The sequence below is a fragment of the Zalophus californianus genome, chromosome 2 (genome assembly GCF_009762305.2).
Source record: "Zalophus californianus isolate mZalCal1 chromosome 2, mZalCal1.pri.v2, whole genome shotgun sequence".
Taxonomy (NCBI): Eukaryota; Metazoa; Chordata; class Mammalia; order Carnivora; family Otariidae; genus Zalophus; species Zalophus californianus.
In genome coordinates this window covers 116,568,277-116,590,786 of record NC_045596.1, presented here as the reverse complement: position 1 = coordinate 116,590,786, position 22,510 = coordinate 116,568,277, and the positions used below count along the sequence as shown (strand labels likewise).

Below are 22,510 nucleotides of genomic sequence, written 5' to 3'. Positions count from 1 at the left end.
GCTGTGGGCAAAACTGTGACCCGGGCTGGGTTTATATCAGTGTCTTCTCCTTCCCTCCCGCAAGGCACAAGCCTCCCTAAGGTCCACCAAGCCTGCCCCATCCTGTATGCCACCACTTAGAACCTAGGCACTCTCTAGGATTAGGGGCAATGTGGGCTCTAACCACCCCAAGTAATATGTTAAGTATCATAGCAATCTCCTAGAAAACCTAAACCCAAATGTGAATATATGTTACATTGCGACAGACACCGGAGAGAGTTTTTAAGAGGCATTTTGTTATCTGGCAAAGCATACCTATGGGTAACTCCCCACGCCACCTGCGCTGGAGACTCATCTTTTGCCTACTCTGCGTGTCCGATCCAGAGTTAGAGCCTGAAGACCTGTGCTGGATTCCAGGTCTAAAAGTCTTTAACATGGGGAGGAGCAATTGGATCGCTGGAGAGGGTTCACCAGCTGTCTCAAACGGGGGGAGACGCCCCCACTCCTACCACCCGCAGATGGATGACCATTTTCAACTAGGGCTGAACTCAGAAACGTGAAAGCAGAACAGAAACCTTTCTTCCCAAACCTCACCCCCACCCCCATTAGAGAAGGAGTGGGGTGGGGTGGGGGGTGGCTAGTAACTGATGAAACTTGAGGATGGGAAATGCTAGGTGAAAATGTATCACCAACTTTTGAAATTCAAAATACAGTGGTCTTAGACCGTTTCTAAATGTAAAAAGAGGTGAGCTGAACCTGAGGCGAGCCTAACTAGCTCTTTAAATGTGTTTTTTTCTCAGCCGCACAGGGGAGACTTCTGCGTTGAGGTCAGACCCAGGAACAATGGAGGAGGGAAGGCCTCTGTGTCAGGTTTCATCACGTGACGTGATATGGTTTAGATACAGCACCATCGCTAACTCTCAGATTCAAAGAGGATTTAAGGCTTAATATCGCCAAGGGGCAAAGGGGGAGAAAACCCAAACCTGCCCCCAAAGGCCGTTTCTAGAGTCTGTCTGGTTTGCATTTAGTGCAGAGTCAGCAAATGTTGGACAGTCTGCAGAAGGAGGACCAGTGACCCACCACTTGGAAGGCCTCTCCTTCCCTCCGAACAATGATTTTATTGGAGATGGAGAGTGACCCACAGGAGAGCATCTGTCTTAAGGTTCTAAAGCTTCTAGTGCCACCCAGGAAGGGGCTGAGAAATTGTCAGCCTCCTTCCCCCTTCTTAGGTAGCTATGGGAGGCACCTGAGAAATCTTAACCCTGCCTTCCCCTTCACCTAGCCTTGAAATAGCATGTGGGCTATCAACGACCTTATCTTGGGGGACTGGCATTCTCACCAATGAATTCCAAAGCATTCTGCCATTCAGAGTTTCTTGCGTTTTTCACGGCTATGTTTGGCATCCTTATTGGTACTTCAGGGTACAGTCAAATTCACTGTCACTCTGGTGACATGACTAATCCATCCATATTAATGAAATGATAACTGTTCCCCTGCCATCTCTTTTCCTTTTCTTAGGCTGACTTCAGATAAAATGATTCCCACTTTGAAGGCGCGGGTGGTGATTTTTCTTATTCACTTCCACCTTGGGGTGGGGGTGGGGGGACAAAGATAATGGAGCAGTGGTCATGCAAAATAACTGTAAGATAATTACTGTGTTGCTCAGAACTCCGTATTTTCCATCCGGGGAGCGAGAGCTCCTGTTCGGTCCCACACTTGAGTGGCACCCTCGCCCAATTAGCACCGCTGCTGCGGGCCTGTGACTTGCATGGGAAAACAGAATTTGTCCAGCAGTGTTCATGCAAATTGCGCGACACCAGTGTGGACTCCGTGCCACTGTCCTTTTCACGTGTTCTGACAGACTCATGACTTCCCAAATGTCTCTGATCAGTGGCCCCCCTTTGACAAGTACCAGAGCTCATAAGCCAGAGGAAACGGCTCCCGTTGCTATGAGGGTTATGTCTGTGGTGAGCTTTACGAGCTGTTCCTGCGGCTGCATTTTGCCTCACAAAACAATCTGATTTTCACTCAGATCTGTGAGAAAACAGATTAGGGGGGAAATGTATGCAGATATCTCTGTTAATGCCACAAAAGCTATCACTTGGCCCCTTGGTGCTTAAGTAGCCATTTCTCATAGGGAAAACTTTTTTAGTACTTTAGCATGAATGTATGTTTTATGTTTTAAAAATCTGCATTCATGCAAAAAAAAAACTGAAAAGCGAAAGTGTTAGGACAAATATGAACTTCAACCCTTATTCTGTATAATCAGGGCATATAATATCTTTGTGAATGTAGTAACTATATATTCATAATCCATCCTTTGTTTTTCCTCAATTTGAAGAAATTCCCGATCTTTCCTGAGGAAGAAAATGTTTGTTCCATTGGGGCCCTGTTTAGGACAGCAGGACTGTTCTCTGTTGAGGGTTTGGAGGGCCTGGATAGGGAGGGGGAGGTGACCTCTGGCTTTTCGAGGGTTCGAGCAGCCGCAAATCATGCCCCCAGTCTGCTGGCCAGTGATGCAGGATCAGGAATGGTGTGCGCACAAAGGGAGACCCCCAAGAGAGGCTGTCTTCTGAGGCCAACCAAACAAAGCTGGGGTGAGTTTAGCAGGCTTTGAGAATGGCTGCCTACGGAATAGCTGGTCAGGTTTTTCCCTACCCTCACAAGCCAAAACCCCAGGAGCAGGCACCTGAGATTGTTCAACGTTCCAAAGCTGCATTCAGACTGAAAGAGAAATAAGAAATTTCACTGCAATAGCATCTCTGTTCTTTACCTCCGCGCCGAACATCTAGACAGCAGAAAGTAGTGCTTCGGATAAGAAGGTCTCCAAGCCAAACGTCATCCTGCGCTGGGGGGCAGGGATGGAGGTGCTTGCCAGCCAGGGTCTGTCCTTGGACTTGCCTCAACCTGATTCTTCTGCAGCAACATCCTGCTTCCTCAGTTCCAACCATTTCCATTTACGTATTTTGCCCTCCCCTCTCCCCAGTCCTGGTTTTGCTGTTCAGAAGCAGACATCCTTTCCCCCCGACGGTTTTGACCTGACTTCCATCCCTCCCAGTTTCTAGCTCCTCCTCCTGGTACTCAAGTCCTTGGTACTGTTCTGAGGGGTGGGCCTCTTTCTTCGGAGCCCATATAAGGAAAGTGGTAAGGATCAAGTCACCGGGTGACCGGCACTGGAAACTCGCACCTAGTAGGTGTCTCTTCTTGGGGCCCAAGTGCCCTAAACCTCACTTCCCCGAGGACGTGCTTCTCTGTTAGCTCCCCGGACAGCAAACATCAAGGATGGAAGCACTCTTCCAGAGAGCCTCTGAGTAGGCGGAAGCCAGTGTCCCACAGGCCCGTGTTGCTGGGAGTCTTTTCTGCCATTCCTAATCCAGAGGCCATCACCCGTGCGTGGGCATTCTGCTGCTCTTTATAGGTATCAGTAATTATATCGTATGTGCAAGAAATAAGGATCATGCAGGATTTCTAAAAGTTCCTGCCCCCAAAATTCATTCTCTTAAGGGATATACAAACACTGGAAGGAAAAATCCTTGTCTAAGAGGGGAGGGAGTTGCCCTGTGCTCTGTACCCTCTCCCCCATGTCCCCCCAAAACTCCCAAAGTACATTTGCTTTCTCCACGGCACAGAAGTGTGGATTAAGTTGTGAGGGTTTAAATGGATTTTTTTTCCTGAACCTGCTAACTTCTTTCAGATCGTCAGGGGCCTAGGAAATACGTTATTTAAGGATTGATTTCCCTGCACAGTGGAGGGCAGGGCCTTCCTCTATTCTTGCCCCTTTGCTTCTCCCCAGAACATAGGCTGAACCGGCTGAGGACTACACAGACTCAGTTGGTCCGGAAGCTACTGCTGCTAGCCTTGGGCCGCTGAGTAAAATGGGCAGCGGGCGGCCCAGAATTCCTTTGGATGAACCGAGACAAGAGCTGTCCTAGGCCAGGACGGCAGACGCCAACCTCCCCCCTCCTACCCCCACTTTCCCTGGGCCTTTTATTACCTTCACTTGGTCAAAGGAGGAAAGCAATCTGTCTCTCTTCTGCTTGTTTAATAAAAGAAAACATAATCATAGTTTGACACATTACTTTTGGTGGATGCACAGAAAGAATATCCTCGATTAGAAAGGGAGAGAGGAGGAGGGGGTGGGGAGGCAAAAGGAAAACAAATTGGCTGCCTGCAGAGGTCCAGTGTCAGACGTCAGAAGAATCTTGTTCCTTCAGACGCTGTGGGAAAGACCATGGTAACGAGGGGCCCAGAGAGCAAGAGAGACAGATGGGGAGATTTGCAGCCCCTCCCTCAGATTAAAGACAGAACAAATAGGTGAAGCAATCCATTTTCCAGAGCCCGGTGGTAATTTCAGAGTGCTGTAGACCAGAGTATCTGCTTCCCCTCCGTGTTGTCTCCATAAGGGATAGGAAGATTTTCAAAGAGAAGATTTTTTTATTCGTTCAGAGAAGACACCTAGTTTCCCAGTCGCTGATAAAAAACATGCTTTCACCTGGAACCGCCAAACGTATCCTTCAGTCATGAATTTTTAGTGGTCTGACTGGTTTTGTAGTAATTAACTGTTTTGTTAGAAGTTATTTTCACTATCATCTCCAGTTTAGATTTTAAACATTGGTGTTATAATTGCAACATTAACTATCTTAAGAAACTATATCACACAAACAAGATACAGCATGAAGCCCGAGAGAGATTTTGTTTTTAAAATCCACAATTGAATTTAAACCTAGGAGATCCGTAGGTATCACTCTTGTTATGAATTCCACTTGTCATTTTTAAGCCCCTGTAACCGGGGACCATCTAACGTTCATTATTCCTCGTCAGGCCTTCTCGAAAAGAGTTAAGTAAAATGCTTTGCAGGAAGTAGAAAGTTGGGAGAACAAGTGAAGGAAGGAACAGAAATGAGAAGGTTTCTTCTTCGCAAAGCAGTTTTGGTCCTATTTCCTGTGACTGTCTGGCATCTTCTCCTCAGCCCCAAAAGATATTGTTAGGGCTTGGAAAATACTCAAGGCATACGCCTACTGTCCTACTCAGGTTCGAAGCCAGGTGGTGTACTGTAGTCACATTTAAATAAATTCTGTTGTGAAAATTGAGGGAAGACAAAGAAAACTGGAGTCACTCATGCTCAAGCCCAATTTTTAGATGGGGATCGCATTCTTGGGCCAGATTTCCAGTAGCCACGTGAGGGCAGAGTGAGAATAACACAGCCATGAGCGGGAGGAGGTGAGAACCAGTGGATGGGAGCGTGACCCCAGACACTGCATATGGTGAAGAGTGTGAATTCCTCCTCTTGCCGAAATACACCTTGCAGTTTGTGTGACTCGTCACTCCTCAGTTCCCACAGTCAGTCACCAAGTCTCGGCCACCTTCCCCTCACCTCCTGGGTGGATTACTCCAGTGGCTGCCTCTCAACCCAGCACCCCTAGTTTTCTCCTTTCTGATCCAGCCCCATTCTGATCCCTGCTTTACCTCACCCCAGCTTAATCTTATGAAAGTGATGCTTTGATCATTTTATCCCCTTTAAGGAGACTGCTGTGGCTCCCCTCTGTTGGTTGGGTGGCATGTCTGTGACTGCATTCAGACCTGTCCATGGCCAGACCACCCAGCGCAGCTGCTCTCCCACACACCCCAGTGCACACCCCAGCTTGGAGCCTGGGCACAGCCGCCTCCCTCCCACTAATGACTGCTCCTTCCTTCTCCTCCGCTCACTCAAATCCAAACCTACTTCCATCGAGGCTCCTGGTCACGTGTGCCCGTGTCCGTGAAGCTCTTGCCAAGCAGAACCAGAGAATTTTAGGGCAGGTGGGACCTTAGAGATCACCTGGGCAGGTGTCCTCACTTTATAAGGGGGACTACTAAAGCTCAGAGATGTTCAATGACTTGCCCCAGGTCAACCAGTCCCTAGAACCCTATGTGTCCTCCGTCCCACCCTCTTTTGCCATGTAACTGTGACCATCCCAGGTCTGACCAGGCTGGTTTTATGGAAATCCTATGGAACCAGAGCACATGGCCCAGGCTCACCTTTGATGAGCTGGGATCATTTTCCAGCTTTTCAACGAAGGGAAACCTTGTCTCTCCCCTGGGACTTCAGCATCCCACAGGACCAGGCCATGGCGGCCCTTCTCTTAGATTCCAACCACAACACCTGCCATTGTGCGGGGTGCCGGAGGCCCTTGGGAGTTCCTAGAGTAATCAAAGCATTTTTATAGCAGGATGTTACATTGGATTGAAAGAAAACTTCAGTGGAAATGTATACATAATGTCCTAGTACTCAGATTTCAGGTGGACAGTCTGTGGTGTGGGCTTATTTTCAAGGTGATGGATGCTTTTTCGCCATGGAGCGGTAGTACCTTACCATCCAGAAAATCAAAGCAAACTTGTAAACACAACCCATAGCCATGGATTTTTATATTCTATTATGCAAGTTCAGTTGTCACTTGTTTGCTTCGTTTTGTTTATTTGTTTGCTTGCTTGTTTTACCGGGGGCCAAGTATTCTCTAAGAACAACTGAAACTGAAAATGGCGTTACGGATGTGCAGTACCTACAGCTTCCAGTGGAGGTGTAAGTCTCCACGTTCTCAAACCAGGTCCCTGAGCTTACGTGGGGTTAGCACCCTTGGCAATACATTTTACTGACCTAGGGACCCTTTCTTATCAGAGTCCTTCAGCAGAAAGTGAATCAGAATATTCCAGACCTTTCTAGGTTCCCACCTAGGATGTGTGTGCATCTGCCTTCAGGATATACTTGGGCTCTGTCCCCAAGAAGCCTCTGGGGAGGCACTGAGAGTGAGTGGGACCCTGCTACAGCTCCAGATGTTTCCATGGCAATGCTGGCTGGGCTCTGAGGCACAGGGATGGCCCCTCCATGTCGTGAGATAGCCCCCAGTGCCCTGTGCATGGGCATCGACTCCCTGGGGGCTTATGTTTACTAACTGATGAGAACTCAGTGACTCCTTCTTTCCTTGGAAATTCTCTATGACTACACCTAAAAAGGAATGAAAGATAGGCCCTGTCAACCTTTTTTACATGCTCCTAAATATGAATTAAGAGGTAGTGTGCTCTGGGGCTTATACAGAAAGTAATCTTCAGTAAAAATTAAGTCCTGAGACCCTAAGGTAAATAAAGAAGGGAATCTCTCATGTACTGGCTTTTCCTGTGTGTCACGTAATGGGAACCTGAGACAGACTTGCAGTTCAATTTAGAGGTTCATCCCCCCACCTCCCCACTCCTCAGCAGGTGTCCAGCCATTTATATGTATCCTCAGCTTCCAGAACAGGTTGGGTAGACTTGGGAGGGATTTCATCATGGCTGATCGAGAAATTGTCTATTCTTAAGTTGGGGGAGGATAAAGAGATGAAGCACAAAGGAGAAAGGAATCAGTTGGACCACGGTCAAGGAAACTAAATATGCATATTAGGGAAATGGCCAAAGGTAAGGAAGACCAGAAATATGATCCTTCATGCTGGGGAAGCTTTCTCAGTTTGATAAATCCCCTGAGCAGCAGGTTGGCTCTCCCTTTCCTACTCCAGCATTAATCACCCGACCCTACTGTTCTGATTTTGACCTCCTACGAGCAGTCAACCTGGAGAAAAGTGGCAGTCGGGAAAGCTCTTGGAGGAGGCGTTGCTTGGGGGGGGTGCGGGCATCACGTGCATGTGGTAAGGGGGCTCACCCAGCTCTGGAAAGCACAGAGGAGGAGAAGATTCAGTCAGCTAGCTAGAGGAAGAAGAGCACAAGAAACTTTGGGGAAAGGGGGAGGGGATGGGCACCTGAGGTGATATTATGATAAGGAGGTCAGACTTGGCCTTAGCTTCTGACAGCAAGGAATGGGAAACAGTGATCTATCCCAGATGGTTAAGCAGAAATGCTGATGCTTTGAGCAGGAATAAATGGCAAAAGATAATGTGCACATAACCTCCATCTTAAAAAGCCTATATGCTGTTGTCAACATGAGTGGATTTATTCCTCACTAAAATGAAAGTTTCACATAAACTTCACCATCATCCTAGGGTCTGAGTCCATTATTTAGCTCTCAACTTAGTTTTTATCCTAAGCAAAAGGGTATTTTCCTTGATAAGGCTAAGGAGCTGATCTGACGATTAAGAAAGAAGAAAATAGGAGCTGAAAATATCAGCCCTACTTCAAGCTTCTAATTTCCTCATTATTAATATTGGTGCTAATGAGAGCAAACATTTATGAGCACTTGCTGTATGCCAGGTGCTGTTGAATCATGCTACCTGAGTGAAGTTCTGCTAAAATGAGTGAAAAGTTTAAGATCTATAGAGGATGATTTCGAATTGTTTCCAGATTCCGTTATCCAGGATACTGCAAGTGTGCAGCAGGAGTCTGGAGCTGTGCGTACTGCAGCGCAGGTGAAATCAAAGAGAATCTTTGGGGCCCACGTTTCTTCTAAGACGATTTTTATCCCACTTTGTCCCCAACTCTTCTCAAGGTTAACAAAAGATCCTGGCCACTTCTGTTTCTTTGAGTCACCAGATATATTTACAAAACGAAGAAATGCCAATAGGGTTAAAAAAATATGTAATATAATATTTTTATTTTTTAAAAATAGTGTGGTGTTCTACCATTCACAGGATAAACACAGGACTTAAAAAGAATATTAATTCATAATGGATTTAGAACAGTATGATCTGGTAACAGGGTACAACTTAAAAGCATAAAATAGAAGTTATCTTCCACTTCTGTCAGGGTTTCTCAGTGACCCTATGTAAAACCTTGTGTGAAGAATACAGCTAACAATCTCAACTGGAGGATCATTGAGGACATAAGATCCAGGGTCCAAAGACCACCCCCATCCCCACCTGCCCATAAGCCCTCCTTGACCCCATGGGAGCCCTTCTTCTAGACTTGCTTCCTCTGAGAAACTGGTTCTCAGCCAAAATATCTAAGTATGTGATGGACCAACCCCAGATCTCTAAATGTTACTCCCTTTTTTCCTACTTTCTCATCCCCCCCCCCCCCCCGCAAAGTCCCGGCCTCCTCCGACTCCACAACTGCCGGCCTGGTTTCTGCTCGAAGGAGTGTGGCAAGGCCAGCCCTCCTCCCAGAGCCTCGGGGTGATCACACCTGGTTTGCCCACAGACAGGTTCAGCAGTCCGAAAACACGCCAAACAGGCTGACCAGACAAACCGTCCCTGTGTCCTGGAGCAGGGAGAGCAGAGCGCCAGGCGCAGGCAGCTTTGCAGAAGGGGCTGCGCCCAGGCACTCGGAGCCGGTGTCCCTCCATCACCCTCCCAAGGCTGCCCAGAGGGTGGAGGAAGTACCCACCTCTGCTCACAGCGCGCCCCCCAGCTCAGAGCTTTCTTTCCCTTCCTCCTGTCTTGTAGTGGTTGCAGCAGAAAGCTCCATTTGGCAGCGTGGTAGTGCTCTTGTCTATAAACGGAAACATTGGCCTGTCTCCCAGTATAACACAAGATAGGCCTCTGCATCAGTTATGCAATCTCTGCTGTGATGACTTCATCAGAAAGTGGGGGAGGCAATAAAAGAGAAAGGTACAGTTGGGGGGGTAACAGTAGCTCAAGAGAAAGACACTTCCCAGCAGCTCCGCTGAAGACAGCTGAGGCTCCTTCCTCCCCCTCTCTATTTTTAAATCCAGGGAAGAAAGGCAGCGAACACTGGGTAAAAAAAAAAAAAACAAAAACCCTAATTCCTGCAGCAGCTGTCAAACCACTTGCAGCCCATGTGTCCTTCAGGCCACTTGGATGCGGGCAGATGCTGTGCGGTGGCGGGTCTGGCCGCCCCTGGGGCTGGGGTCTTCTTACAGCCCCCTGCGGAGAAGACAAGGCGTAAAGGCCAACGGTGGCTTTTCACTGGTCTCTCAAGTTCGAGATAGGGCTGGTTGTGGCCACGCTCTGGAGAAAAACCACAGAGAGCAGGGTGGTGCAGGGCAGATAGGCTCGTCCCGGTGAATCGGCGAATTTTCGGAAGACAGTGAGTGCCGGTCAGGGCCTTCCCTGGGACGTGGGAGTGTTCTGTGGAAGCAGTGAAAAGCTGGCCCAGTTGCTGAGCCTGTAGCTAAACCCAGTTGGTTCGTGTTCAGGTGCCATGTCCAGGTCTCCAGAGGAGAACTGCAGCTTAAGGATGTCTGCAGCACACTGCACCGCATAAGGTTGGGCTCAGGTGGAGATAGTCCCGGGCCCAGACACAGCCAGGGCTGCTCTTGAACTCACGACATCCCATCCACGGCTGTTTAGACGAAGTATGCTGAATGAAGGGCGCGGGGGGGTTATGGTTTAATGAATCCTCTAAATGTTGACCATTGAGGCTGCTTTTAATTTTTGCTACTCTAAATCCTTCAAGCTATTCGAGATCAATCTTTGTACAAAGCTATGACTATTTCCGTGAGATGAGTCCTTAGAAATGGCATTTCAGGGCATGATGTATTCAAGTCTCTGATCACTCTGTCCCTCTACTCTGGAAGCCATTCCCCTCCCACCGCTTGAGCCACTCTGAGACCTCACTTCTTCTGATAAGCCTTCAGTCCCCGCCCCAGGCCTCTGTCTTCATCCGAACTTTGGAATCCTTGAAAACAAGAAAATAGGCCCGTTTTCTTTCCCTTTTCTTTGTGTCTTTCTTCTCTTTTTTGATAACTTAAAGACTTTCTTTTTTAGAGCATGTTTTAAAAAATAATATTTATTCAGGGGCACCCGGGCAGTTGAGTTGGTTAAGTGTCTGCCTTTGGCTCAGGTCATGATCCCAGGGTCCTGGGATCGAGCCCCACGTCGGGCTCCCTGCTCAGCGGGGAGCCTGCTTCTCCCTCTCCCTCTGCCTGCCGCTCTGCCTATCTGTGCTCTCTCTCTAGGTCTCTGTCAAATAAATAAAGTCTTTAAAAATAATAATATTTATTCAAAGTAATATTTTCATAATAGAAAATCTGAAAGGGCATACAAATAAAAATCACTTATAATCCTTGTCTGACATTATTCTGTGAGTACTGTTTTAGAAACTGCTTTTTTCCCCCCTTCTTCACTATATATTGTAAGCTGTTCTCTGTGTGATTAGACAATCTAAGAAGGCGTGATTTTTATTGGCTGCCTAGTATTCATGGTATGGATGTACCGATTGCTCCTATTGTGCACTAATGAACTTTTAACCAATTTAGAGTTGCTTTAATCACAACAAAGGGATCAAAAGGGCTCTATAATTTACATCAAAGGCAGAGGAAAAACATAACTCTCAAAGTTGTGTTTCCATTGGAGGGACCTACGGTGACTATGTTCAAAGCAGTGATAAGGACAAATGGTATTTTTGTTGTTCTTACCCCCACGTAAGTCCTTGAAAGCCTGACCTTCCTATCATTGATGCATCTAGTCTTGCTCTGGACTGCCAAATTTAACCCTTTCTTTCATCTTCACTGGAGGATCCTTCCTGTAGCTTGGAGAAGCCATCCACTGTAGGGCCATCTTTTTTTTTTCTCCTCTCCAGTCATACATGATACTGGTTTAGGCTATAATTCATCACCACCAATTTAGTCAGTTCAGTTCAGCAAATATTTACTCTGTTGCAACCATGGACCTCGCTCCCTGCTGGATGCTGGAAGACTCATACAGAACCTACAGGCCTGGCAGATACATTGCCGTAAGGATGTCATTCCTCCAGAAAAGTGTAACTTGCAAGCATGTGGAAGGCTGGAACTTTCTACTCTCCTGTGTTACTTAGAAACAGTGGTACAATCACGCATGTAACATTACCATGACCATGGTAAGTATATTATTGTATACAGAGGGGAAAGCTGGAAGAAATACAAAAACACATCAAAATATTAACATGGTTGCCTCTGAGCGTTTAAAATGAATATTGCTTTTCTTGTTCCTTACACTTTTAGGCAATGTTTCAAATATTCCCCAAGATGGGGGGGAGGGGGAATCAGCAACGCATGTATTTTTTAAATAGTTAAATGGATAGAAACTCCATTCTGTTCATTGAGAACCTGGAAAGAAAGCCAAGTTTAAAGTCTAAGTCCTCATTGTTTTAGGAGCTAAGCGAGAAACAGAAACACAGCTCTTTCCTCACCCTGACTCTGTAGGGCTGCATGATCAAGAGGTTAAAACTGTAAGAGTAATAATAGCAAGCTATTTGTTATGTTGTCCAGAGGGCCAGCTGCTGGGCCTATGATGGAACTGTGTTTCTACCCAGGCCTGGTGGGTTCCTCCAATGTAAACTGCTCCTTCTTTGAGGTTGAACAATGAACTTTGCTGAACCCATTTAGCAGACTTACCACTGGGCCTCAAGTCACTGCTGTTTCAGTGATAAGCTTCCTAAATTGTAAACTGCCTCAAAACTCAATTGTCATGGGTACACAACCATCACAGATCATAAAACAAACCTTTTTTTTTTTTTTCAAAGATTTTATTTATTTATTTGACAGAGAGAGACACAGTGAGAGAGGGAACACAAGCAGGAGGAGTGGGAGAGGGAGAAGCGAAGCAGGCTTCCCGCAGAGCAGGGAGCCCGATGTGGGGCTCGATCCCAAGACCCCGGGATCATGACCCGAGCCGAAGGCAGACGCTTAACGACTGAGCCACCCAGGCGCCCCATAAAACAAACCTTTTTATCCAACCTTCTTCAATAATGTGCAGAAACAGAGGGTTGTATATGGGATGGGCCCTGTTGGGGCTTTGCTGTGAATTTATAGTAAGCAACTCTTCAGATCCGCTGTGAAAAATTGTTCTGGACAAGGACAAAGAAAGTCTGTAAAAGAAGTCACCATCCTGAAACCAAGTGTCTGCCCTGACACTTGATCGACTTCAAAGAGAATTCTAAGGTTTTATTTTATTTTGTTTCTTCCTTCCACTTACGGTTGAATGGTCTAATCTTATGCCCTTTCTTTAAATGTCAAAGTTGATACCACAAAGTCATCCTAATTTTGGGTATCAGGCAACATATAAAAAATGATGCATATTTTTGTGCTCTTTCAGCTTCATTCTTTGATCCCTGTAGAGATTCTACCTTTTTATTCTATGCCCATTCCTCTCTCCTCCCCACCCCCTTCCCACTTCTCTTTACTCTTGGGTGGTCTGCTCAATTTAGACCAGATGCATGTTATGGTCAATGGAAAAGTGAGAATCCCAAAGACACCACCACCAGCTGTGGGTCATCAGACAAGTTTCTTAACCTCTCAGAGACTTGGGGTTTTTTTTAACCAACAAAAATGTGTTTAATTATGCAGGCGAACGCATCCAGTAGGTGCCCCATAATTGTAACTTGTCTTCTTCCATTGTTGCTTCTGGTCTTCTCCATGTTTGAAGAACCTTTTCCAACAGAGGGAACTCTCCTCAAAGCTTTCCATAGTTCTACCTCCTATCAGACCAGGAGATGGGAAGTCCAGTGATGTTTATGCTTCCTGCCTGAGCAAGGGAGTTCAGTGGCCTCACCCCTTCCTCAATCTTGGCTGCTGCTCAGCACCCCCACTCCCTCCAGGGGTACTGGCCTTCCTGGAAGAATCATGGCCATGGGCTCCTTTCAGAATTCTTGGGTTTGCATTGCCAGAGCAGCCCTCTGAAAATTTAAGAGTTTTGTTCCAAATGCTGAAGAATTTGAAATAAAAGCCTAAGCAAAACCTGACTTGCTTTTTTGAAGGTGCAAGATTTGCAATCTAAATCAGGGCCCAGAGAGCTCAGATGCCCCAGGTTGCAGTCAGTGCCGGAAACTAGTACTATTTGCCCCACTCAAACTGTGGGGCATCGTAATTACCTGGAGGGCTCCCAGAGGTTCTGAATCAGTAGGCCAGGGGGTGGAGCCTGAAAATTTGTATTTCTAATAAGCTCCCAGGTGCTGCTGATCCTGGAACCCCACTTTCAGAACCTCTGACTGAATTTAGCCCATTATTGTTCCTGAACTGCCCAAACTGGAAGGGGGGGGAGGTGTGAGCACCTTCTTAACCATTTTCTTTCCGTAACTATTTCGCCTCCAAAGTTTCCGTTGGTTGGTCAAGAAAGGAGTTTTATGACTACGATCTTCACTTGAGGAGGTGGGGACCGAAACCTAAAGGTCAGTTGGCTTCCCAGAGTCTCAGAATGCCGGTTCACCACCCTGAGCCTCTGGGAGTCACAGCCAGACGCGTCCATCAGGCTGCAGTGGGTGTCGGATTTATCCTGTGCTGCCCTCTGACAGAGAACTGCTGAACTCTTTCCCACCAAGAGTGATGCTGTGCGTGAAACGTTAGCTTCCGCCTTTGAAAAGACTTCCTTCTTCTGAAACTTAAAACTTGAATAGTATCTTTGCAGGAGAAAGCCTTTGGATGCTGGTGACTGGTTGGACATAGGAGCCTCTTGATGTATAGAATCTAGGCAAAATTCCGTTTGGGCTGGAGGTTGATTTTTTTAATTACTTGATCCAGTTCAGTGTGTGTGAAAAGCATAGATTTGTTTTCTGGGACATCCATTTTATTATTCTTACTTTTTCCTACATGAACAACCCTCCTCTCTGCTCGGTAGCCCTAAGTACCCATTTCCTTCCTGGCCCCGGGCACGCACGGTGTGCCGGGGACCCGGGAAATGCGTCCCCGGAGCGCGCCCGGCTCACCCGCTCAGCAGCAGCGCGCGCCGGCCGAAGACCTCCGCGGCCCCCGGGCGACTCGCCCGCGCCCGGGACCGCCTCGACTGTTTCTTTGTTAGAGACGCCTGCGCTGAGAGGCATCTTCGGGCCTGCCGCCCCACTCCTGAGTTCTTAGAGCCCCCTAAGGACTTGTAAGCATATAGGATCGAGTCAAGAGGCTAAATTACGCCCCAGGGGACTTTTTAAGTAAAATCCTAAATTTCATTTAGCCTGTTCGTAGGCCATGTGATTGCAAAGACTCTGAGCCGAGGCCTCCCTCAGCGCCGCCCTCCGCGCCGGCTTTGTGCAGCCGGGGCTGCGGGGAACTCTGCCCCTCTCGGAGGGTCAGCCCCGGGGGCTGGTGTACGCCGCTCGCCCTCCCCGCTCCGGGCGCCACCGCCCCCCGCCATCTCCTCCCGCTCCCAGCCCTTCCGTTTCCTTCCCCGGCCTCCCCACCCCGACCTGAAATCTCCCTCCCCTCGGGCTGGAAGGAAAGTCGGTAATAAGAAACCAGTTCGGTGTCAGTCGGAGGGGCGGGGGGGGGGGGGGGGAGATAACCCCAGAGATACACGGCAAGGGAGAGAGAACTCATTTTGTGTAAAGAGGGCCTCGATTCACCAGGGAATTCCTGGATTGTCTCAGGCTGTCGTGTGTGATGTCCATCACGCCGTGCGAACACCATCTGCTCGGTATTATGCTCTCAGTTGCCAGGCTACCTGCTGTACGCAGTAACACTTGACTGCCTGGCTCCACGTTCGCAGCGTCCGCCCAGACGCGCGGGGCGGGGGCCGGGGGTGGGGGGGAGGAACAGGAGTCATGATTAAGCCATCTGCGGGGGGGGGGGGGGGCGCCGCGCGGGCGGAGCTGGCTCTGCAAGCCGGAGCGCCGGGCTGACACCACCATCTGCTGGGGCAGAGGGAGAACAGCAGCTGCTCCTTGTTCCTCCGACGAGGGACCGCCTGGAAAAGGCTGCAGCCCGGGGCCTCCTCGAGCCCACCCCCCCCAGTTCTCCCCCAAGTCCCGGCACCCCGGCCCCGTCTCCGCCGGCAGCCTTTTGGGAGCCCCCTCCCTGGAGCCGGCACTCTTGGTTCGCCGCCAGCCACCCCGGCCCCTCTCACCCAAACACTACGCTTGTTCTTGAAAACACTTAAGAGAAATAAAGCTTCGCTACGCACAGGTTTATAAATAAACAGCTGGCTGCTCTTGGGAGATATTTTTACCACAGCTGTTTTTTTGAAGTAGGAAACTGCCTCTTTGGAGGAGGTAGGGAGTTTTTTACACCTCCTACCTCTCTCCAGCCCTTAGAAAATTGCCAAGATCTTTTCCCTGAAGAAGAAGCTATGTAAAATGGGTTCATTGGTTTTGATTTTTGCCCCCCCTCCTTTTATTTTACTGAAGAGTGAGAAGGTGTGGAGAGTAATGAGGGTCTGTGTAGCCAGTTGCCTTTCTGAGGGGAAGCTACCGAGAAGGCAAGGGAGGTCCTTGGGCAGGGGGCGGGGTGGAGAAAGAGCCAGTAATTAAAACTAAAAATACTGCATCATTTGTCTTCAAGGCATTATATTTCTCTGACGAAAGCTCAGCCTGGCTTTCTCTAATTGCACACGCAGTGTGTGTCCTCCTTAGAAACAAGAGCGGTGGCTTGAAATCCTGAAATTCTACAGACCTCTTGCTCATTAAGCCCCCTTACACTGGCGGTTAAAAGCTGCCATGTAATATGAAACAGTTAATGGCCTCAGCCAGCTCCATTTGTAAGGCAAGTCACTTGGTGCGCTTCACACTGCAATACACACTTGAGGCTGGGGCTCTAGGTGTCACTCACCCGCTACTGAATGTATTAGAGTTTGTTGGGAAAGTCCTAAAGGCATATCAACTTAGATTCACGGATGTTTCATCTGGAAGGCAAGCCTTTAAAATGCACATAGCCCTCCTGTCCCTAGGTCTTCAGGGAAACCCCAAGCAAAACCTTTGGGAGGGAGTCATTTGGAGAAATGCATAATCCTGGGGAGTACTAACCTACCTGTCTCTTTGGGAAGTCGTCCCCTCCTCCCCTCCGTGCTTTTGAAGTATTTCTTTCCCACCAAGAAGAGAGGGGCCCAAAGTGACTGGATGTATCTACATCACCATCTCATTTGCCCCTCCCTTACTTTCCAGGGTGGAGAAAAGGCTAGGAGAGCAACACGGGACTACTTACCACTTCTGGGCATGTGCCCCAGCTACACAGGGCTGGTCACACAGGACAAGAATATCTCAAAGTGCCCAAAGATAAACCGCACCAGCCCAGCCCCCTCAGAAAACTAGCTGAAGCAAACTTAAGTTCCCTTGGGTCTCATTTTTTTTTTCCTAACTTTCTCCTCCTCATCAAAACTGGAAAATATTAAATATACTGAAATACACAGGAGGGAAAAAAAACCTGTATTCTGTATTTTTGCTGATTGGTTAACTGTTTATTGAGTCCGTTTGTTATTTTTTTTTAAGATTTTATTTATTTATTTATTCATGAGAGCCAGAGAGAGAGAGAGAGAGAGAGAGGCAGAGGGAGAAGCAGGCTCCCCGCAGAGCAGGGAGCCCGATGCGGGACTCGATCCCAGGACCCTGGGATCATGACCTGAGCCGAAGGCAGACGCTTAACGACTCAGCCACCCAGGGGCCCCGGGTCCATTTGTTAAAGTGTTAGTCAATCAGCCATTTGTTTCTAAAGGTGGCAAGAAGCAGCTTTATCCCATTGGAAGGAAGGGCTTGGAAACAGCAAATCCTGGGGGATGGGAGAGACGATGCCTGTGGGGGTCAGGCCTAAAGGAAACTTTGTGGTAGCATAAAGGTTCCTGGCATTTTTTAGTATAAGTTCTTTTTCACATAAATATTTCACAGCTGTCTACCTAATAATTGTCACACAAAGACAAAAAGGGTTTTGCAACAACACTCACATTTGAAAAGTAGAACACAGTACACTTACGGGAGACACACTATATATTTAGTCTACAAGCAATTCTTAGGTGTACCTTGGGCGCCACCAACCCGCAGTCTGGGAAGGGCCTGGGCTAGTGGAAGGAATACTAAATTTAGACTCAAGATCAGTGTTCCAATTCTGCTATTTCCGATTCTTCCGTTGGCTACGTGTGACCTGGGCTACTGCACTAACTCCCCAAGACTTCCTGGCCTCTTGTTCCCAGGCCGAGAGGAGTAATGGTTTTTTGTTCGTTTTGCTTGTGTTGTTTGTCGGTGGAGGGAGGGAAGAAGAGCAGCTGAAGATGCGGTTGAGGTATCTCACTGCTGGAAGGAGAAGCAGGAGTGACTCAGCACCACAAAACAGAGGGAAGGTCCACGAGCCCAGGCTGGGGGGAATGAGATCCAGAACTGTGTCTCTAGGAGAGCCAGAGATCAAACTCAACTGTATGTTTTGAGAGGACAGTGCCAGCCTGATTGACTCAAAGAGGTAGCAAAGGAGAAGTAGGAAAAAATACTAAAATCCAGTTTGACTGGATACAAAAATATTTAAATAACTATAGAGTTATTCATACTCATTTCTTAACGACTTCGACTTCATGTTGGTACCTCATCCTAGGACTGGGTATGTCTCTACATGCGTGCCCATTTAATTTGTGTTCATCTCAGACATGAGATCCTCTGTGGTCAGATTAATTACTTGAAACTTGAATGAGTTAAAAAGAATATTTCTGCAGAATATTCAGACAATACTTGCCATGACCACGTGTGCTTAGCGGACGAACAAGAAAGGAACTATCTAGAAGCCAAATCTTATGATCACCTACCAACTCTTCCCATCAGCAGTTTTCCTGGCCAGCACCATCTGGGTGTTACGGGCTTCCCCTCTGGGCACATTCTCCAAGTAGTCACTAGATTCTGTGGGTAGTTTTCCACCACTTTACTTCCTACTCCCTTAAGAACCAATCCTTCTCTGTCTGTCAAATAAATAAAATCTTTAAAAAAAAAAAAAAAAAGAACCAGTCCTTAAAAATTGCCATCATTTGACTGAGACAATTGTAGAATCAAAGACCCAAATCAACCCCCACATTATAAACTGTCCCAGACATAGGAGGCTTGGTTCTATTTTTAAAGATGTCGGGAGATTACGTAGCTTTGTTCGGTGTAACACATTTCCAGTTCTCACCATCAACAACTCCCACTAGCAGGATTTTTCTTTTTACGTATAGCAAAGCTGTCCAATGTTGCAAATTAATTAGAATTCCATTGAATCATAGATCTATTGCTTAATAAATTCCAGAATTCTTCCGTGAAGGTCTCTCCTACTAGCTAAGAAGGAGTCCGTTTAGGCCAGGTGGGCAGTAAAGGTTAAGAGGTTTAAGGTCCAGCCTGAGGGTCTTCATCCCTTTCCTTTGGAGAAATGCAGAATGTTAGCGGATTACCTGGCGTTTGTCCCTTAATCAGCCCCATCCAAAACAGACTGGACTTGGTCTCAGATGTCCCAGCGCCATCCTCTATTACTGATCCCCTGTACCTCTCCAGTTCCACCGTGGTAAGGCCAGATTTGAGGATTACTGGGTTGTTTCTGTGGAATAGAATGTGTGCCACTCAGGACCCCTTGGGTCCACGGAGAGCCTTGGCTCTCTGCCCCATGCTTCCTTTCAGATATGAAATCTGTGCATTCTCTCGTCTTCCTGTCTTCCCAGGAGCAACACCCAGTTGGACTCCCCCGGACCACAGGCCCCATGCAGTCCTCGGTGCCGCCAGGCTCGGGCGGCATGGTGTCAGGGGCCAGTCCCGCGGGCCCCGGCTTCCTCGGCAGCCAGCCCCAGGCAGCCATCATGAAGCAGATGCTCATTGACCAGCGGGCCCAGCTGATGGAGCAGCAGAAGCAACAGTTCCTGCGGGAGCAGAGGCAGCAGCAACAACAACAGATTCTGGCCGAGCAGGTAACATGATTCATTTATTCAGCAAGCATTTATTTATTCAGGGCCTGGAGTCTGCCAGAGAGTTCCAGTTCATGTCCTTTGTCAAGAGAGTCACAGTCTAGCATTTCCCGGGATCACAGAAGAACACGCAGAATTTAGACCTTTCAATTAGTTAGGCTTTTTCTTAGAATGAATGAGTTTGTTTTTAAAAGACAGCCTTCAGCCCTCAATTTGAAGGCCCGTTTGCCAGAGACATTTCTTCGATTCAAGCCTGACTCCTTTTCTTCTGGTTTCTGGTACAGGAGTCTTTGCCATCTGTATGGGGGTTGGGAGGCTGTCTCACATTCTTCATAGACGCTAATATTTCTAGCATGAAGAGAAAAAGAAAATAACTCAGAGAACTTTATTTCTTGAAGGAAAATGTCAGGAGGAGGGATTGAGGAGAATTCTACAGAATTGGTCATGAACAATGGGACAGGAACAATAGAAGAATAATAGGGCCCACAGAACTACCTGGAAAGCTGAACTCAGGGTCACAGGAAGGGTGCAAACTTAAGAAAATTCCCAACAGCTTTAAAACAGCTCAAGAAATCTTTGAGTTAAAGGAAGGCCTAACACAAATAAAGCCTTACCTTAGGCATCTTTGTCCACCCTTGCCATATAATTCCTCCAGCTTTGAAAGAAAGCCTTCCCTGAGAGCTGCTTCTGTAGGTTTCAGTGTGTTCTATTTTTCAAGACGCCCATGCCTGATTCAGTATTATCCTGGGAAAGGCCTGAGGCCTTCCATCAGAGATCTCTAGCTGGCTCCTGTGGGGTCTGCCCAGGGCAGCTGTCTCTGATTATAGGAGGTAGGTGCGAGGTTGTCCTATGAGGCTTAGAGCCCAGCGGAGCTCTGCCTGACAGTTCCCCTTCCAGAATGTTCCTAATACAATCAGAATTTTGGAAATTTATCAAGCATCCTTCAATACACACGCACACACACGATATTTGTGTGGGACGCAGACATGTTGAGGTCCCTACTAAGAGCAGCGGTTCAGAGTAACACCAGTCATCCCCCAAATAGAAAAAGTATACTGTTGAGCACAGTTCACTTATGTTCCCTTCTTTGCTTTTGTTCCTGAGCAGCTGTGTAACTGTCTCCCTTTCTACCAAGGTCAGTCAGCCGCCTGGCAGCTCTTGTACAAACAAACCTCTATCCCTCTCACCCTGCATAAGGTGTGTGACAAGGAACCATGCTAATATCTCTCAGGCAATGATAAATGGAGCTGCCGAGGGCAAGCTGGGCTGTGTAAATCCTCTCCTCAGCCAATCCCAGGAAGTTTGGCCTTTGATGTGTGTGCCGTGACCCCAGGCACAAATAGGAGCCGGGGTAACCAGGCCGAAGGCTGCTATGCCAGCCAGCAGTGTCCCATTCGGCGAGGGCAGCCACACCTCAGGGAACAAGGAGGGAAGCAGAAGAGTGGAAGAAGAGCTGCCACAGGAGCATGCCCAGACGAGGCGCCGAGAGAACAGGGCAGCCCTCAGAACCCAGCACTCACAGAAATACAGGGCCCGTTGGAAAAGATGGGGAAAGGGGTGTAGTTTCTTAGCAAGTTGTGGAAACCGAGTCATGGAGAGGGACCCGGGAAAGAACAGTTTTACTCGGACTCAAAATGTGGCCCATCTTTTGCCTGTGGTGTGATTTTGGAAAAACCTCTCACCCCCTTCTCGTCATCTGCCAGGTTAGGTTTAATAATCCGCCAGCCTTTCTCCTGTAGCTGCTCGAAGGATCACATGGAATCATGCGTGTAGAATTCTTTGGAACTGTACACGTGTGGTGGGGGGGACCTGTCACGTGGTCCTGGTGTCACGGAATGTGGTGTGAGAGCAGCAGCCACAGGTGCGAGCCCTGCCGTGGGACTAGCCCAGAAGTGAGGTGAGGAGCATGCACAGGAACAAGTCAGCGCCGCGTCTTGCCTGTGCCCCGAGACAGAGCTAATGCGCGCAGGCTCGCGAGGGGTCACAGGTGGTGACCTGTCAGCTTTGCGTCTCGAGAATGAATACTGCCATGTCAATGCCAAGCTGACTTTCTTGAGCTCTGCAGCAGCCGTGAAAGTGTCCTAAGAATTTCAGTCTTGAAAGCAGAGTATTAGAGATCCTGGGATTTCCTGGAGGGAGAAACAGAAGGATTTGGGATCTTGCCTATCTTTGGGAACTTTAAAATGATTCTAGTGGATTTAAGAATCCGAACAGAGCAGGTTGAAAGCAGGTGTGAGTTAAGGTTAAATCCCTTATTCTCAAAAAGGCACGGAGCAGGTCACCTCTCATCCATTCATAAAGGCTCCACAGAACCTAGAATTTTAGACCTGAAAGAAATATTGGTGATCATGAAGGCTTTTGTATTTTACCTGTGAGGAAACTGAGGCCAGGCAGCTGATGGGATTTATCAGAGATGGCAGAGCTCGAGAGGCAGAGCCAGGGACTGGAACTGGAGCCCCACCCCCACCCCACCCCAGGCCACCCCAGGGCTTATTCCCAGTTGGCAGTGGGACTCTTAAATTCTTACATAATATGAGAAGTTTGGCAGAGGAGAAGCTTTGAAGTGCTCAGTTTACTCTCAATAATGCCCTTCTATTGCTGCCTAAAAGATTAGCATGGTTTCTTGTCTACAGTTTATCTACACAGTTAATTAATTTCAACAGTTTGTGCAAAACACCCTGGTAGGCACCACAGGATGGGGTGAGCAGGGCAGAGGCTTTTCTTTTCTTTGGTTGCCAGAGTACTGGGCTGGCCTTGTCAAGAAAAAGAAAAGAAAAAGAAAGAGAAAGAAAATTATAGAGCTGCCCAGAAACAAAAACAAGAGGAAAAAAATAGAAATAAACACATGTGTTAAGAAGCGGTCATTGTGTGTTATTTTTATAATGAACACTTGAAAGAGCAGGGCCCTTGTTGTGTGTTCTTTATAAGCCCCTGCGGATGGAAGGTGCTCCGTGAATATTCAGCAGGGGCAGGAGGAGGTAATGACGTGCCGAAGGTCGTGCAAACTCAAACCCCTTTCTCTGCTCTTTCCACCTTGCTCTCAGTTTCTTTCCCTTTTCACATACAGCATCGTAATGATCATAATAGCC

At 47.8% G+C, this 22,510-nt stretch overlaps 1 protein-coding gene across 2 annotated transcripts in view; it reads left to right on the top strand.

The window, feature by feature from the left end:
• MAML3 (mastermind like transcriptional coactivator 3) overlaps nt 1-22,510 on the top strand; it is a 400,657-nt gene that overhangs the window by 365,498 nt on the left and 12,649 nt on the right. For both annotated transcript variants that reach the window (XM_027598222.1, XM_027598223.1), the window contains exon 3: nt 19,182-19,424. In XM_027598222.1, coding sequence (XP_027454023.1) covers nt 19,182-19,424 — 243 coding nt within the window. The remainder of the gene's footprint in view (nt 1-19,181; nt 19,425-22,510) is intronic.